The sequence below is a fragment of the Rhinoraja longicauda genome, chromosome 10, assembly GCF_053455715.1.
Source record: "Rhinoraja longicauda isolate Sanriku21f chromosome 10, sRhiLon1.1, whole genome shotgun sequence".
Classification (NCBI taxonomy): Eukaryota; Metazoa; Chordata; class Chondrichthyes; order Rajiformes; family Arhynchobatidae; genus Rhinoraja; species Rhinoraja longicauda.
In genome coordinates this window covers 4,860,949-4,879,260 of record NC_135962.1, presented here as the reverse complement: position 1 = coordinate 4,879,260, position 18,312 = coordinate 4,860,949, and the positions used below count along the sequence as shown (strand labels likewise).

Genomic DNA, 18,312 nt, shown 5'->3' with positions numbered 1-18,312 from the left:
ACTGCCCCCCCGCACCGTCACTGCCCCCCCCGCGCACCGTCACCGCCCCCCCGCACCGTCACCGCCCCCCCGCACCGTCACTGCCCCCCTGCACCGTCACTGCCCCCGCACCGTCACTGCCCGCCCCGCACCGTCACTGCCCCCCGCGCACCGTCACTGCCCCCCGCGCACCGTCACTGCCCCCCCCCCCGCACCGTCACTGCCCCCCGCGCACCGTCACTGCCCCCCCCGCACCGTCACTGCCCCCCCCGCACCGTCACTGCCCCCCGCGCACCGTCACTGCCCCCCCCCCCCGCACCGTCACTGCCCCCCTGCACCGTCACTGCCCCCCTGCACCGTCACTGCCCCCCGCGCACCGTCACTGCCCCCCCCCCCGCACCGTCACTGCCCCCCGCGCACCGTCACTGCCCCCCCCGCACCGTCACTGCCCCCCTGCACCGTCACTGCCCCCGCACCGTCACTGCCCCCCTGCACCGTCACTGCCCCCGCACCGTCACTGCCCCCCCCGCACCGTCACTGCCCCCCTGCACCGTCACTGCCCCCCCCGCACCGTCACTGCCCCCCCCGCACCGTCACTGCCCCCCCCCGCACCGTCACTGCCCCCCCCGTCACTGCCTCCCCGGCACCGTCACTGCCCCCCCCGCACCGTCACTGCCCCCCCCGCATCGTCACTGCCCCCCTGCACCGTCACTGCCCCCCCCGCACCGTCACTGCCCCCCTGCACCGTCACTGCCCCCCCGCACCGTCACTGCCCCCGCACCGTCACTGCCCCCTGCACCGTCACTGCCCCCGCACCGTCACTGCCCCCGCACCGTCACTGCCCCCCCCGCACCGTCACTGCCCCCCTGCACCGTCACTGCCCCCCTGCACCGTCACTGCCCCCCCCGCACCGTCACTGCCCCCCCCCGCACTCTCACTGCCCCCCTGCACCGTCACTGCCCCCCCCCGCACCGTCACTGCCCCCCCCGCACCGTCACTGCCCCCCCCGGCACCGTCACTGCCCCCCCCGCACCGTCACTGCCCCCCCCCCGCATCGTCACTGCCCCCCCTGCACCGTCACTGCCCCCCCGCACCGTCACTGCCCCCCTGCACCGTCACTGCCCCCCCGCACCGTCACTGCCCCCGCACCGTCACTGCCCCCTGCACCGTCACTGCCCCCGCACCGTCACTGCCCCCGCACCGTCACTGCCCCCCCCGCACCGTCACTGCCCCCCTGCACCGTCACTGCCCCCCTGCACCGTCACTGCCCCCCCCGCACCGTCACTGCCCCCCCCGCATCGTCACTGCCCCCACACCGTCACTGCCCCCCCGCACCGTCACTGCCCCCCCGCACCGTCACTGCCCCCCCGCACCGTCACTGCCCCCCCCGCACCGTCACTGCCCCCCCCCCGCATCGTCACTGCCCCCGCACCGTCACTGCCCCCCCCGCACCGTCACTGCCCCCCTGCACCGTCACTGCCCCCCCCGCACCGTCACTGCCCCTCCGCACCGTCACTGCCCCCCTGCACCGTCACTGCCCCCCACGCACCGTCACTGCCCCTCTGCACCGTCACTGCCCCCCCGCACCATCACTGCCCCCCCCGCACCGTCACTGCCCCCCGCACCGTCACTGCCCCCTGCACCGTCAATGCCCCCCCGCACCGTCACTGCCCCCCTGCACCGTCACTGCCCCCCCGCACCGTCACTGCCCCCGCACCGTCACTGCCCCCCCCGCACCGTCACTGCCCCCCCCGCACTGTCTCTGCCCCCCTGCACCGTCACTGCCCCCCCGACCACTGGACCCCCTCACCGCCCCCCCGTCAATGCCCCCCCCCCGTCAATGCCCCCCCGCACCGTCACTGCCCCCCCCCCGCACCGTCACTGCCCCCCCCCCCGCACCGTCACTGCCCCCCCCCCCCGCACCGTCACTGCCCCCCCGGAACGTCACTGCCCCCCCCCCCCGCACCGTCACTGCCGCACCCGCACCGTCACTGCCCCCACGGAACGTCACTGCCCCCCCGCACCGTCACTGCCCCCCCCATTGACCCCTGGACCCCCTCACCATGCCCCCCCTGTCACTGACACCCCCCCCATGCCAGCGCCCCGGCACCGACACAGCCCCCCCATCCCTCCCCGCCCCCCCCCGCCACTGCCCCCCCATTGACCCCTGGACCCCCTCACCATGCCCCCCCCTGTCACTGACACCCCCCCCCATGCCAGAGCCCCGGACCGACACAGCCCCCCCATCCCTCCCCGCCCCCCCCGCCACTGCCCCCCCATTGACCCCTGGACCCCCTCACCATGCCCCCCCGTCACTGACACCCCCCCCCATGCCAGCGCCCCAGCACCGACACAGCCCCCCCCCCCCTGTCCCTATCCATCCCCATCCCTCCCCGTCAACGACATCACACCCCCAACACTGACCACAGACACAAAATGTGTCTTAACCAACCTGATCTCTCGGTGGCTCAGCACTTCAACTCCCCCTCCCATTCCCAATCTGACCTTTCTGTCCTGGGCCTCCTCCACTGTCAGAGTGAGGCAAATTGGAGGGACAGGGCCTCATATTTGGCTTGGGTAGTTTACACCCCAGTGGCGTGAACATTGACTTCTCTAACTTCAAGTAGCCCTTACTTTTCCTCTCTCCATCCCCTCCCCTTCCCAGTTCTTCCACCAGTCTTACTGTCTCCGATTACATTCTATCTCTGTACCACTCCCCTGACACCAGTCTGAAGAAGGGTCTCGATCCGAAACGTCACCCGTTCCTTCTCTCCAGAGATGCTGCCTGTCCCGCTGTGAGTACACCAGCATTTTGTGTCTACCTTCGATTTAAACCAGCACCTGCAGTTCTTTCCTACACATTCCTTCCTCCCTGAACTTGGTGGTGGTGGAAGAGCTGGTAAGACGTTGAATCTTTTTTGTCTCTGCAGTTTCTCTCCGTTGAGTCTGCACAAATCCTAAAAGATTATTGGCGGATTTCAGTTGTCTTTAGGAATGGCTGCCAGTGAAACCGAAACTGCTGAAGACTTGTGGGAGAGGATCTGTTCCCGACTGCCAGCTAACATGATGGATCTGAATGAAACCAGTTGCCCAGTCGAAGAATGCTTCCCAGAATCTTTCTCTGAGATATGCTGCTCCATTCCAGTCACTGTGCCGTGCACAGATTTGATGAACGACGAGAATCATGGAGAGGGGATCAATCCTTGGGCGCCCATGGCTGATTCTCAGCAGTACCTGGCAATGTTGGGTGAGTGCAATCCAAGGGATTTTATACCAGACATCCTTAAGGCGGGGGGAGGCAGAATCTGATCTCATGCATGGTCATCGTCAGCATTGTAGCAGGGCAGAATGCCTTGGCCAATCTGACCTATGTTTGTTACCATAATAAAGCGGCCTTCTTGCCCAGTCCGAGACAGGCAAGTGCAGATGTGAAGGCCAGTGCACTGTCATTGGTAATCAGGTTGTGATCTACACCAGGTGAAGTTCAGTATGCATTACACAGTCTTGCACGGTGTATTGTTGATGCACTGCACTGCCTGGAACTGTAGAGTACACCAGCACGGAAACAGACCCAACAGACGGCAGGGTGGCGCAGCGGTAGAGTTGCTGCCTTACAGCGAATGCAGCGCCGGAGACTCAGGTTTGATCCTGACTACGGGCGCCGTCTGTACGGAGTTTGTACGTTCTCCCCGTGACCTGCGTGGGTTTTCTCCGAGATCTTCGGTTTCCTCCCACATTCCAAAGACGTACAGGTATGTAGGTTAATTGACTGGGCAAATGTAAAAATTGTCCCTAGTGTGTATAGGATAGTGTTAATGTGCGGGGATCGCTGGGCGGTGCGGACTCGGTGGGCCGAAGGGCCTGTTTCCGCGCTGTATCTCTAAATCTAAAAAAAAAATTAAATCCCAACTTGCCCGTGTTGAACAAGATGCCCCATCTTCATTAGTTACACCAAGTCTAACTTGCCCGCATTTGGCCCATATGCCTTTCCTATCCATGTACCCGTCCAAATGTATTTTAAAGGTTGTTATTGTACCTACCGCAACTACCTTTTCTTGCAGCTCATTCCATTCACCCACCACCCACTATGTGAAAAAAAAAAAAAAATGTTTTAAATCTAAACCATATGATATCTTTATCCTCTCACCTTAAACCTGTGTCCCCCGGTTCTTGACTCTCCTTGCGCACCAAGGAATATAGTCCGAGCTTGCCCAACCTTGTAAATCTCTGTATTCTTTCCAGGTTAATAACACCCTTCCCACAGCAGGGTAAACAAAACAGAGCACAATACACCAAATGCAGTCTCACCAACTTCTTGTACAACTGTAACAAAATAACATCCCAACTTCTATACTCAGTACCCTGTCTGATGTAGGCCAATTTATTGAGAGCCTTCTTGAGCAACCTTTCTACCTGTGACACCATTTCCAAAGAACTGTACCAGCACTCATGGATCCTTCTGCTCTACAACTCTCCCCATGGTCATACCATTCAGTGTGAAGTCTTGCCCTGGTTTGACTTCCCAAAATGCAACACCTTGCACTTATCCGCTTTAAACTCCATTAACCATTCCTCAGTCCGCCTACCCAAATGATCGAGATCTTGCTGTACTTTTTGATAACCATCTTCGCCATCTTCGATTCCCTGAGGCACACCAGTATTCACGGGCCTCCACTCCGAGAAACAACCTTCCACCATCACCCAGTGTTTCCATCCATGAAGCCATTTTTTTCTACACAGTTATCTAGCTCTCCCAGGATCCCGTGTGATCTGTTCTTCCAGAGCAGCCTACCATGCAGAACCTTATCAAATGCTTTGCTGAAATTCATATATACAACATCCACAGTGGGCTCTCAAGCAGACACTGACCAACATGCCCCATCTACACAAGTCCCACCTGCCCATGGCCCATGTCCCTCTAAGCTTATCCTACCCATGAACCTGTCCAAATATTTTAAATGTTGTGATAGCACCTCCCTCAGCTACCTCCTCCAGCAGCTCATTCCATATAACTACCACCCTTTGTGTAAAAGAATTGCCCCTCAGATTCCTATTAAATCTTTCCCTCCTCACCTTAAACCCATGTCCTCTGGTTCTTGATTCCCTTGTTCTGGGTAAAAGACTCTGCATTTACCCTATCTATTCCTCTCATGATCTTATACACCCCGATAATATCACCCCTGATCCTCCTGCGCTGCAAGAAATATAGTCCTAGGCTGCTCAACCTCTCCCTGTAGCTCAGGCCCTCGAGTCCTGGCAACATCTTTGTAAATCTTCTCTGCACCCTTTCTGGCCTAAAAACATCCTTCCTCTAACAGGATGACCAAAACTGAGCACATTACTCCAAATGTGGCCTCACCAATGTCTTGTACATCTGTAACATAACTTCAATACTCAATACCCTAACTGATGAAAGCCAATGTGCCGAAATCCTGAGCCTTAAAACTAATCACAGGTCTCCAGTCTGAAAAACAACCTTCCACCATCACCCTTTGCTTCCTTTGATGAAACTAATTTTCTATCCAGTCTGCTAGTTCTCCTTGGAGCCCGTGCAATCTAATCTTCCAGAGCAACCTATCATGTAGAACCTTGTCATAAGAGATCAGAAGAGATGGGAGAAGAATTAGGCCATTCGGCCCATCAAGTCTACTCCACCATTCAATCATGGCTGATCTATCTCTCCCTCCTGACCCCATTCTCCTGCCTTCTCCCCATAAACATTTGACACCTGTACTAATCAAGAATATATCTATTTCTGCCTTAAATATATCCACTGACTTGGCCTCAACAGCCTTCTGTGCCAAAGATTTCCACAGATTCACCACCCTCGGACTAAAGAAATTTCTCCTCATCTCATGAATGTCCTTTAATTCTGAGGCTGTGATCTCTAATCCTAGACTCTCCCACTAGTTGAAACATCCTCTCCACATGCACTCTGACCAAGCCTTTCACTATTCTGTACGTTTCAATGAGGTCCCCCCTCATTTTTCTAAACGCCAGCGAGTACAGGCCCAGTGCCGACAAACGCTCATCATATGTTAACCTACTCATTCCTGGGATCGTTGTTGTAAACCTCCTCTGGACCCTCTCCAGAGCCAGCACATCCTTCCCCAGATATCATATCATATCATATATATACAGCCGGAAACAGGCCTTTTCGGCCCTCCAAGTCCGTGCCGCCCAGTGATCCCCGCACACTAACACTATCCTACACCCACTAGGGACAATTTTTACATTTACCCAGCCAATTAACCTACATACCTGTACGTCTTTGGAGTGTGGGAGGAAACCGAAGATCTCGGAGTAAACCCACGCAGGTCACGGGGAGAACGTACAAACTCCTTACAGTGCAGCACCCGTAGTCAGGATCGAACCTGAGTCTCCGGCGCTGCATTCGCTGTAACGCAGCAACTCTACCGCTGCGCCACCGTGCCGCCCTATGGTGCCCAAATCTCAATTAGCATACAGCAGAAGTGGGTGACTAAAGAAACTCCTCCTTATCTCCTTCCTAAAAGAACGTCCTAAAATAAATGATGTCAAATGCCTTGCTGAAATCCATAGGCACAATGTGTACACCTCTGCCCTCATCAACCTTTTTTGGTCACATCTTCAAAAAACCCAAATTGATTTAAGCGACACGATCTCCCACACACAAAACAGTGCTGACTGTCCCCAATCAGCCCTTGCCCATCTGAATGCATGTATATCTTATCCCGTCAGAATACTCTCTGGTAACTTTCCCACCACATGTCAGACTCGTGTAGTGCCCTGGCTTTTCTCTGCAGCCCTTCTTAATTAGAGGCACAACATTAGCCACCCTCCAGGCTTCAGGCCTGTATTTAATGACAACGCGCAAATCTCAGCCAGGGCACGCGCAATTTCCTCTCTAACTTCCTTCCCACAGTTTCATCGGATATATCTGATCAGGTTCAGGGGATTGGTCTACTTTCATACGAGTTAGGACTTTCAGCACCTCCTTGAGCGTAATACTGACTGTCCTCAAGACACTTCCATTGACTGCCCCTAGTTCCCCAGTCCCCATGTCTTTCTCCAAGGTAAAAACAGTGGAGAATTTCTCATTGAGGACTTTGCCCATCTCCTGTGGCTCCACGCAGAGTTGATCGCTTTAATTCCTGAGCAATAGACAATAGACAATAGGTGCAGGAGGAGGCCATTCGGCCCTTCGAGCCAGCACCGCCATTCAATGTGATCATGGCTGATCATTCTCAATCAGTACCCCGTTCCTGCCTTCTCCTCATACCCCCTGACTCCGCTATCCTTAAGAGCTCTATCTAGCTCTCTCTTGAATGCATTCAGAGAATTGGCCTCCACTGCCTTCTGAGGCAGAGAATTCCACAGATTCACAACTCTCTGACTGAAAAAGTTTTTCCTCATCTCAGTTCTAAATGGCCTACCCCTTATTCTTAAACTGTGGCCCCTTGTTCTGGACTCCCCCAACATTGGGAACATGTTTCCTGCCTCTAACATGTCCAACCCCTTAATAATCATATACATTTCGATAAGATCTCCTCTCATCCTTCTAAATTCCAGTGTAAACAAGCCTAGTCGCTCCAGTCTTTCAACATACGACAGTCCTGCCATTCCGGGAATTAACCTAGTGAACCTACGCTGCACGCCCTGAAGCAAGAATGTCCTTCCTCAAATTTGGAGACCAAAACTGCACACAGTACTCCAGGTGCGGTCTCAATACAGCCCTGTACAACTGCAGAAGGACCTCTTTGCTCCTATACTCAACTCCTCTTGTTATGAAGGCCAACATTCCATTGGCTTTCTTCACTGCCTGCTGTACCTGCATGCTTCCTTTCAGTTACTGATGCAGAGAGCGGCCCCATTCTCCCACTGGTTACCTTGTCCCCTTAATGCACATAACATTTCTTGGGTTCATCCTTAAATTTATCTGCCAGAGCCATCTCATGTCCTCTTTTTGTCCTCGCGATTTCCTTTTTTAATGTGCTCCTCAGTTCCTGAAACCCTTCCAGGGACACACTTGATCCCAGCTGCCTATACCTGCCCCATGCCTCCTCCTTATTCTTGACCAGAGCCTCAATTTCTCTCATCGTCCAAGCTTCCCTTCACTCCAACATAGATCTGCATGACCTGCACTCTTGTCATCACCCTTTTAAAAACATTCCACTTTCTGGATGTTCCTTTTCCATCAAACAGCCTGCACCAATTCCTGTCTAATACCTTCAAAGTTGGCCTTGCCCCAGGTTAGAAGTTTAATTTGTTTGCCCACCCTGTCTCCATCCATAACAATCTTAAACTCAATGGGAAATGGCCGTACAAGGCTCATCCACAAACATGTCATCCACTTTCCCCTCCCAATTTCCTAAGACTAGAACAAGCGTCTTATCGAAACGTATAAGATTATTAAGGGATTGGACACGTTAGAGGCAGGAAACATGTTTCCAATGTTGGGGGAGTCCAGAACAAGGGGCCACAGTTTAAGAATAAGGGGTAGGCCATTTAGAACTGAGATGAGGAAAAACTTTTTCAGTCAGAGAGTTGTGAATCTGTGGAATTCTCTGCCTCAGAAGGCAGTGGAGGCCAATTCTCTGAATTCATTCAAGAGAGAGCTAGATAGAGCTCTTAAGGATAGCGGAGTCAGGGGGTACGGGGAGAAGGCAGGAACGGGGTACTGATTGAGAATGATCAGCCATGATCACATTGAATGGCGGTGCTGGCTCGAAGGGCCGAACGGCCTCCTCCTGCACCTATTGTCTATTGTCACCCTCTCCCGTGATCTGCTGCTCTTCCGATTATTTGCTTTGTGCATGTCTGCTGATGTTTGTGTATTGACTTTACTCATACCAATAGAAAACCGCCTGAGGAAACTGAAGGGTTTGAACGAAGAGCCAAGTTCAAAAGGGATGCTCAGAAGTCTGTCACAGGCGAAGAAAGAATGCTGGGATCGCTTCTTACATGAACAGTGCATGTCAGATTTGTACAGCGAGGGATACGAGATGGACCAGAGGTAGTGTATGATCTGCAGTAACCCGGGGTTTATGCTAGGAACTTTACAATAAGGAGACATGTCCCAATTCCTCACATTAAGCTCAATGGCAGTTTTTGATGATGATGAAACTTTGTTGTCACATGTACCTAGCTAGGTGTTTGTTTTTGTAAGTACACAAAAGAGTCGCCACCAGGGTGCCGACAAAGCTACAAAGAGTACTCAACCCCCCTTCGTCCCTCCTACCTGTGTTCTCGGAGACATGGCCTGTCCACCTCAGCCGGACCTCGAGACTCCGATCTCATCGTCAGCCCAACCCCACCTTGTCCTCGGCCCGACTTAACCTTGGGCCTCCGACCCGACCACCGGGACCTCGACCACTCGCTCGACGGTGGCTTCTCTGTAGGCCACGGCGTCCGTGGGCTGAGTCCTCCTCCATTGTCTGACCTGCTCACCGGGAGTGCCCACTGCTCACCAGGAGTGTCCCCGCTCACCGGGAGTGTCCCCGCCCACCAGAAGTGTCCCCGCTCACCGAGAGTGTCCCCGACCACCGGGAGTGTCCCCGCCCACCGGGAATGTTCCCGCTCACCGGGAGTGTCCCCGCCCACCGGGAGTGTCCCCGCTCACCGGGAGTGTCCCCGCTCACCGGGAGTCCCACCGGGAGTGTCCCCGCTCACCGGGAGTGTCCCCGCTCACCGGGAGTGTCCCCGCCCACCGGGAGTCCCACCGGGTGTGTACACGCCCACCGGGAGTGTCCCCGCCCACCGGGAGTGTCCCCGCCCGCCGGGAGTGTCCCCGCCCACCGCGAGTGTCCCCGCCCACCGGGAGTGTCCCCGCCCACCGGGAGTGTCCCCGCTCACCGGGAGTGTCCCCGCCCACCGGGAGAGTCCCCGCTCACCGGGAGAGTCCCCGCTCACCGGGAGTGTCACCGGGAGAGTCCCCGCCCACCGGGAGTGTCCCCGCTCACCGGGAGTGTCCCCGCTCACCGGGAGTGTCCCCGCTCACCGGGAGTGTCCCCGCCCACCGGGAGTGTCCCCGCCCACCGGGAGTGTCCCCGCTCACCGGGAGAGTCCCCGCTCACCGGGAGAGTCCCCGCTCACCGGGAGTGTCCCCGCCCACCGGGAGAGTCCCCGCTCACCGGGAGAGTCCCCGCTCACCGGGAGTGTCACCGGGAGAGTCCCCGCCCACCGGGAGTGTCCCCGCCCACCGGGAGTGTCCCCGCCCACCGGGAGTGTCCCCGCTCACCGGGAGTGTCGCCGCCCACCGGGAGAGTCCCCGCTCACCGGGAGAGTCCCCGCTCACCGGGAGTGTCACCGGGAGAGTCCCCGCCCATCTGGAGTGTCCCCGCCCATCTGGAGTGTCCCCGCTCACCGGGAGTGTCCACGCCCACCGGGAGTGTCCCCGCCCACCGGGAGTGTCCCCGCTCACTGGGAGTGTCCCCGCCCACCGGGAGTGTCCCCGCCCACCGGGAGTGTCCCCGCCCACCGGGAGTGTCCCCGCTCACCGGGAGAGTCCCCGCTCACCGGGAGAGTCCCCGCTCACCGGGAGTGTCCCCGCCCACTGGGAGAGTCCCCGCTCACCGGGAGAGTCCCCGCCCACCGGGAGTGTCAACGGGAGAGTCCCCGCCCACCGGGAGTGTCCCCGCCCACCGGGAGTGTCCCCGCTCACCGGGAGTGTCCCCGCCCACCGGGAGAGTCCCGCTCACCGCGAGAGTCCCCGCTAACCGGGAGTGTCACCGGGAGAGTCCCCGCTCACCGGGAGTGTCCCCGCTCACCGGGAGAGTCCCCGCTCACCGGGAGTGTCACCGGGAGAGTCCCCGCCCACCGGGAGTGTCCCCGCCCACCGGGAGTGTCCCCGCTCACCGCGAGTGTCCCCGCCCACCGGGAGTGTCCCCGCCCACCGGGAGTGTCCCCGCTCACCGGGAGTGTCCCCGCTCACCGGGAGTGTCGCCGCCCACCGGGAGAGTCCCCGCTCACCGGGAGAGTCCCCGCTCACCGGGAGTGTCACCGGGAGAGTCCCCGCCCACCGGGAGTGTCCCCGCTCACCGGGAGTGTCCCCGCTCACCGGGAGTGTCCCCCCCCACCGGGAGTGTCCCCGCTCACCGGGAAAGTCCCCGCTAACCGGGAGTGTCCCTGCCCACCGGGAGAGTCCCCGCTCACCGGGTGTGTCACCGGGAGAGTCCCCGCCCACCGGGAGTGTCCCCGCCCACCGGGAGTGTCCCCGCTCACCGGGAGTGTCCCCGCCCACCGTGAGTGTCCCCGCCCACCAGGAGTGTCCCCGCTCACCGGGAGTGTCGCCGCCCACCGGGAGAGTCCCCGCTCACCGGGAGAGACCCCGCTCACCGGGAGTGTCACCGGGAGAGTCCCCGCTCACCGGGAGTGTCACCGGGAGAGTCCCCGCTCACCGGGAGTGTCCCCGCCCACCGGGAGTGTCCCCGCTCACCGGGAGTGTCCCCGCTCACCGGGAGTGTCCCCGCCCACCGGGAGTGTCCCCGCCCACCGGGAGTGTCCCCGCTCACCGGGAGAGTCCCCGCCCACCGGGAGTGTCACCGGGAGAGTCCCCGCCCACCGGGAGTGTCCCCACCCACCGGGAGAGTCCCCGCTCACCGGGAGAGTCCCCGCTAACCGGGAGTGTCACCGGGAGAGTCCCCGCTCACCGGGAGTGTCCCCGCTCACCGGGAGAGTCCCCGCTCACCAGGAGTGTCCCCGCTCACCGGGAGTGTCACCGGGAGAGTCCCCGCCCACCGGGAGTGTCGCCGCTCACCGGGAGTGTCCCCGCTCACCGGGAGAGTCCCCGCTCACCAGGAGTGTCCCCGCTCACCGGGAATGTCACCGGGAGAGTCCCCGCCCACCGGGAGTGTCCCCGCCCACTGGGAGTGTCCCCGCTCACCGGGAGTGTCCCCGCTCACCGGGAGTGTCCCCGCTCACCAGAAAAGTCCCCGCCCACCGGGAGTGTCGCCGCTCACTGGGAGTGTCCCCGCCCACCGGGAGTGTCCCCGCCCACCGGGAGTGTCCCCGCTCACCGGGAGTGTCCCTGCTCACCGGGAGTGTCGCCGCCCACCGGGAGAGTCCCCGCTCACCGGGAGAGTCCCCGATCACCGGGAGAGTCCCCGCTCACCGGGAGTGTCACCGGGAGAGTCCCCGCCCACCGGGAGTGTCCCCGCCCACCGGGAGTGTCCCCGCTCACCGGGAGTGTCCCCGCCTACCGGGAGAGTCCCCGCTCACCGGGAAAGTCCCCGCTAACCGGGAGTGTCACCGGGAGAGTCCCCGCTCACCGGGAGAGTCCCCGCTCACCGGGAGAGTCCCCGCTCACCAGGAGTGTCACCGGGAGAGTCCCCGCCCACCGGGAGTGTCCTCGCTCACCGGGAGAGTCCCCGCTCACCAGGAGTGTCCCCGCTCACCGGGAGTGTCCCCGCCCACCGGGAGTGTCCCCGCCCACCGGGAGTGTCCCCGCCCACCGGGAGTGTCCCCGCTCACCGGGAGTGTCCTCGCTCACCGGGAGTGTCGCCGCCCACCGGGAGAGTCCCCGCTCACCGGGAGTGTCCCCGCTCACCGGGAGTGTCGCCGCCCACCGGGAGAGTCCCCGCTCACCGGGAGTGTCCCCGCTCACCGGGAGAGTCCCCGCTCACCGGGAGTGTCACCGGGAGAGTCCCCGCCCACCGGGAGTGTCCCCGCTCACCGGGAGTGTCCCCGCCCACCGGGAGTGTCCCCGCTCACCGGGAGTGTCCCCGCTCACCGGGAGTGTCCCCGCCCACCGGTAGTGTCCCCGCTCACCGGGAGAGTCCCCGCTCACCGGGAGAGTCCCCGCTCACCGGGAGTGTCCCCGCCCACCGGGAGAGTCCTCGCTCACCGGGAGAGTCCCCGCCCACCGGGAGTGTCACCGGGAGAGTCCCCGCCCACCGGGAGTGTCCCCGCCCACCGGGAGTGTCCCCGCTCACCGGGAGTGTCCCCGCCCACCGGGAGAGTCCCCGCTCACCGTGAGAGTCCCCGCTAACCGGGAGTGTCACCGGGAGAGTCCCCGCTCACCGGGAGTGTCCCCGCCCACCGGGAGTGTCCCCGCTCACCGGGAGTATCCCCGCTCACCGGGAGTGTCCCCGCCCACCGGGAGTGTCGCCGCTCACCGGGAGTGTCCCCGCTCACCGGGAGAGTCCCCGCTCACCAGGTGTGTCCCCGCTCACCGGGAGTGTCCCCGCTCACCAGGAAAGTCCCCGCCCACCGGGAGAGTCCCCGCTCACCGTGAGAGTCCCCGCTAACCGGGAGTGTCACCGGGAGAGTCCCCGCTCACCGGGAGTGTCCCCGCCCACCGGGAGTGTCCCCGCTCACCGGGAGTGTCCCCGCTCACCGGGAGTGTCGCCGCCCACCGGGAGAGTCCCCGCTCACCGGGAGAGTCCCCGATCACCGGGAGAGTCCCCGCTCACCGGGAGTGTCACCGGGAGAGTCCCCGCCCACCGGGAGTGTCCCCGCCCACCGGGAGTGTCCCCGCTCACCGGGAGTGTCCCCGCCTACCGGGAGAGTCCCCGCTCACCGGGAAAGTCCCCGCTAACCGGGAGTGTCACTGGGAGAGTCCCCGCTCACCGGGAGAGTCCCCGCTCACCGGGAGAGTCCCCGCTCACCAGGAGTGTCCCCGCTAACCGGGAGTGTCACCGGGAGAGTCCCCGCCCACCGGGAGTGTCCTCGCTCACCGGGAGAGTCCCCGCTCACCAGGAGTGTCCCCGCTCACCGGGAGTGTCCCCGCCCACCGGGAGTGTCCCCGCCCACCGGGAGTTTCCCCGCCCACCGGGAGTGTCCCCGCTCACCGGGAGTGTCCCCGCTCACCGGGAGTGTCGCCGCCCACCGGGAGAGTCCCCGCTCACCGGGAGAGTCCCCGCTCACCGGGAGTGTCCCCGCCCACCGGGAGAGTCCCCGCTCACCGGGAGAGTCCCCGCCCACCGGGAGTGTCCCCGCCCACCGGGAGTGTCCCCGCTCACCGGGAGTGTCGCCGCCCACCGGGAGAGTCCCCGCTCACCGGGAGAGTCCCCGCTCACCGGGAGTGTCACCGGGAGAGTCCCCGCCCATCTGGAGTGTCCCCGCTCACCAGGAGTGTCCACGCCCACCGGGAGTGTCCCCGCCCACCGGGAGTGTCCCCGCTCACCGGGAGTGTCCCCGCCCACCGGGAGTGTCCCCGCCCACCGGGAGTGTCCCCGCTCACCGGGAGAGTCCCCGCTCACCGGGAGAGTCCCCGCCCACCGGGAGTGTCCCCGCCCACCGGGAGTGTCCCCGCTCACCGGGAGTGTCCCCGCCCACCGGGAGAGTCCCGCTCACCGCGAGAGTCCCCGCTAACCGGGAGTGTCACCGGGAGAGTCCCCGCTCACCGGGAGTGTCCCCGCTCACCGGGAGAGTCCCCGCTCACCAGGAGTGTCCCCGCTCACCGGGAGTGTCACCGGGAGAGTCCCCGCCCACCGGGAGTGTCCCCGCCCACCGGGAGTGTCCCCGCTCACCGCGAGTGTCCCCGCCCACCGGGACTGTCCCCGCCCACCGGGAGTGTCCCCGCTCACCGGGAGTGTCCCCGCTCACCGGGAGTGTCGCCGCCCACCAGGGAGAGTCCCCGCTCACCGGGAGAGTCCCCGCTCACCGGGAGTGTCACCGGGAGAGTCCCCGCCCACCGGGAGTGTCCCCGCTCACCGGGAGTGTCCCCGCTCACCGGGAGTGTCCCCGCCCACCGGGAGTGTCCCCGCTCACCGGGAGAGTCCCCGCTCACCGGGAGTGTCCCCGCTCACCGGGAGAGTCCCCGCCCACCGGGAGTGTCACCGGGAGAGTCCCCGCCCACCGGGAGTGTCCCCGCCCACCGGGAGAGTCCCCGCTCACCGGGAGAGTCCCCGCTAACCGGGAGTGTCACCGGGAGAGTCCCCGCTCACCGGGAGTGTCCCCGCTCACCGGGAGAGTCCCCGCTCACCAGGAGTGTCCCCGCTCACCGGGAGTGTCACCGGGAGAGTCCCCGCCCACCGGGAGTGTCCCCGCCCACTGGGAGTGTCCCCGCTCACCGGGAGTATCCCCGCTCACCGGGAGTGTCCCCGCCCACCGGGAGTGTCGCCGCTCACCGGGAGTGTCCCCGCTCACCGGGAGAGTCCCCGCTCACCGGGAGAGTCCCCGCTCACCGGGAGTGTCACCGGGAGAGTCCCCGCCCACCGGGAGTGTCCCCGCCCACCGGGAGTGTCCCCGCTCACCGGGAGTGTCCCCGCCTACCGGGAGAGTCCCCGCTCACCGGGAAAGTCCCCGCTAACCGGGAGTGTCACCGGGAGAGTCCCCGCTCACCGGGAGAGTCCCCGCTCACCGGGAGAGTCCCCGCCCACCGGGAGTGTCCCCGCCCACTGGGAGTGTCCCCGCTCACCGGGAGTATCCCCGCTCACCGGGAGTGTCCCCGCCCACCGGGAGTGTCGCCGCTCACCGGGAGTGTCCCCGCTCACCGGGAGAGTCCCCGCTCACCAGGAGTGTCCCCGCTCACCGGGAGTGTCACCGGGAGAGTCCCCGCCCACCGGGAGTGTCCCCGCCCACTGGGAGTGTCCCCGCTCACCGGGAGTGTCCCCGCTCACCGGGAGTGTCCCCGCTCACCAGAAAAGTCCCCGCCCACCGGGAGTGTCGCCGCTCACTGGGAGTGTCCCCGCCCACCGGGAGTGTCCCCGCCCACCGGGAGTGTCCCCGCTCACCGGGAGTGTCCCTGCTCACCGGGAGTGTCGCCGCCCACCGGGAGAGTCCCCGCTCACCGGGAGAGTCCCCGATCACCGGGAGAGTCCCCGCTCACCGGGAGTGTCACCGGGAGAGTCCCCGCCCACCGGGAGTGTCCCCGCCCACCGGGAGTGTCCCCGCTCACCGGGAGTGTCCCCGCCTACCGGGAGAGTCCCCGCTCACCGGGAAAGTCCCCGCTAACCGGGAGTGTCACCGGGAGAGTCCCCGCTCACCGGGAGAGTCCCCGCTCACCGGGAGAGTCCCCGCTCACCAGGAGTGTCACCGGGAGAGTCCCCGCCCACCGGGAGTGTCCTCGCTCACCGGGAGAGTCCCCGCTCACCAGGAGTGTCCCCGCTCACCGGGAGTGTCCCCGCCCACCGGGAGTGTCCCCGCCCACCGGGAGTGTCCCCGCCCACCGGGAGTGTCCCCGCTCACCGGGAGTGTCGCCGCCCACCGGGAGAGTCCCCGCTCACCGGGAGTGTCCCCGCTCACCGGGAGTGTCGCCGCCCCCTGGGAGAGTCCCCGGGAGAGTCCCCGCCCACCGTGAGTGTCACCGGGAGAGTCCCCGCCCACCGGGAGTGTCCCCGCCCACCGGGAGAGTCCCCGCTCACCGTGAGAGTCCCCGCTAACCGGGAGTGTCACCGGGAGAGTCCCCGCTCACCGGGAGTGTCCCCGGCCACCGGGAGTGTCCCCGCTCACCGGGAGTATCCCCGCTCACCGGGAGTGTCCCCGCCCACCGGGAGTGTCGCCGCTCACCGGGAGTGTCCCCGCTCACCGGGAGAGTCCCCGCTCACCAGGTGTGTCCCCGCTCACCGGGAGTGTCCCCGCTCACCAGAAAAGTCCCCGCCCACCGGGAGTGTCGCCGCCCACTGGGAGTGTCCCCGCCCACCGGGAGTGTCCCCGCCCACCGGGAGTGTCCCCGCTCACCGGGAGAGTCCCCGCCCACCGGGAGTGTCCCCGCCCACCGGGAGTGTCCCCGCTCACCGGGAGTATCCCCGCTCACCGGGAGTGTCCCCGCCCACCGGGAGTGTCCCCGCTCACCGGGAGTGTCCCCGCTCACCAGAAAAGTCCCCGCCCACCGGGAGAGTCCCCGCTCACCGGGAGTGTCCCCGCCCACCGGGAGAGTCCCCGCTCACCGGGAGAGTCCCCGCCCACCGGGAGTGTCCCCGCCCACCGGGAGTGTCCCCGCTCACCGGGAGTGTCGCCGCCCACCGGGAGAGTCCCCGCTCACCGGGAGAGTCCCCGCTCACCGGGAGTGTCACCGGGAGAGTCCCCGCCCATCTGGAGTGTCCCCGCTCACCAGGAGTGTCCACGCCCACCGGGAGTGTCCCCGCCCACCGGGAGTGTCCCCGCTCACCGGGAGTGTCCCCGCCCACCGGGAGTGTCCCCGCCCACCGGGAGTGTCCCCGCTCACCGGGAGAGTCCCCGCTCACCGGGAGAGTCCCCGCCCACCGGGAGTGTCCCCGCCCACCGGGAGTGTCCCCGCTCACCGGGAGTGTCCCCGCCCACCGGGAGAGTCCCGCTCACCGCGAGAGTCCCCGCTAACCGGGAGTGTCACCGGGAGAGTCCCCGCTCACCGGGAGTGTCCCCGCTCACCGGGAGAGTCCCCGCTCACCAGGAGTGTCCCCGCTCACCGGGAGTGTCACCGGGAGAGTCCCCGCCCACCGGGAGTGTCCCCGCCCACCGGGAGTGTCCCCGCTCACCGCGAGTGTCCCCGCCCACCGGGACTGTCCCCGCCCACCGGGAGTGTCCCCGCTCACCGGGAGTGTCCCCGCTCACCGGGAGTGTCGCCGCCCACCAGGGAGAGTCCCCGCTCACCGGGAGAGTCCCCGCTCACCGGGAGTGTCACCGGGAGAGTCCCCGCCCACCGGGAGTGTCCCCGCTCACCGGGAGTGTCCCCGCTCACCGGGAGTGTCCCCGCCCACCGGGAGTGTCCCCGCTCACCGGGAGAGTCCCCGCTCACCGGGAGTGTCCCCGCTCACCGGGAGAGTCCCCGCCCACCGGGAGTGTCACCGGGAGAGTCCCCGCCCACCGGGAGTGTCCCCGCCCACCGGGAGAGTCCCCGCTCACCGGGAGAGTCCCCGCTAACCGGGAGTGTCACCGGGAGAGTCCCCGCTCACCGGGAGTGTCCCCGCTCACCGGGAGAGTCCCCGCTCACCAGGAGTGTCCCCGCTCACCGGGAGTGTCACCGGGAGAGTCCCCGCCCACCGGGAGTGTCCCCGCCCACTGGGAGTGTCCCCGCTCACCGGGAGTATCCCCGCTCACCGGGAGTGTCCCCGCCCACCGGGAGTGTCGCCGCTCACCGGGAGTGTCCCCGCTCACCGGGAGAGTCCCCGCTCACCAGGAGTGTCCCCGCTCACCGGGAGTGTCACCGGGAGAGTCCCCGCCCACCGGGAGTGTCCCCGCCCACTGGGAGTGTCCCCGCTCACCGGGAGTGTCCCCGCTCACCGGGAGTGTCCCCGCTCACCAGAAAAGTCCCCGCCCACCGGGAGTGTCGCCGCTCACTGGGAGTGTCCCCGCCCACCGGGAGTGTCCCCGCCCACCGGGAGTGTCCCCGCTCACCGGGAGTGTCCCTGCTCACCGGGAGTGTCGCCGCCCACCGGGAGAGTCCCCGCTCACCGGGAGAGTCCCCGATCACCGGGAGAGTCCCCGCTCACC

The 18,312-nt window shown here is 64.1% G+C and overlaps 1 protein-coding gene across 4 annotated transcripts in view; it reads left to right on the top strand.

Moving 5' to 3' along the window:
- The window catches only part of ccdc32 (coiled-coil domain containing 32), a 34,093-nt gene that overhangs the window by 1,313 nt on the left and 14,468 nt on the right, over positions 1 to 18,312 (top strand). The window contains exons 1-3 of one of the 4 annotated variants that reach the window (XM_078406111.1): positions 2,671 to 2,774; positions 2,910 to 3,226; positions 8,818 to 8,974. In XM_078406111.1, the coding sequence (XP_078262237.1) occupies positions 2,974 to 3,226; positions 8,818 to 8,974 (410 nt within the window). In that variant the 5' untranslated portion in view covers positions 2,671 to 2,774; positions 2,910 to 2,973. Of the gene's footprint in view, positions 1 to 2,670; positions 2,775 to 2,862; positions 2,879 to 2,909; positions 3,227 to 8,817; positions 8,975 to 18,312 lie in introns of those variants that run through there. The other 3 variants (XM_078406113.1, XM_078406112.1, XM_078406110.1) reach the window with 3 other exon arrangements.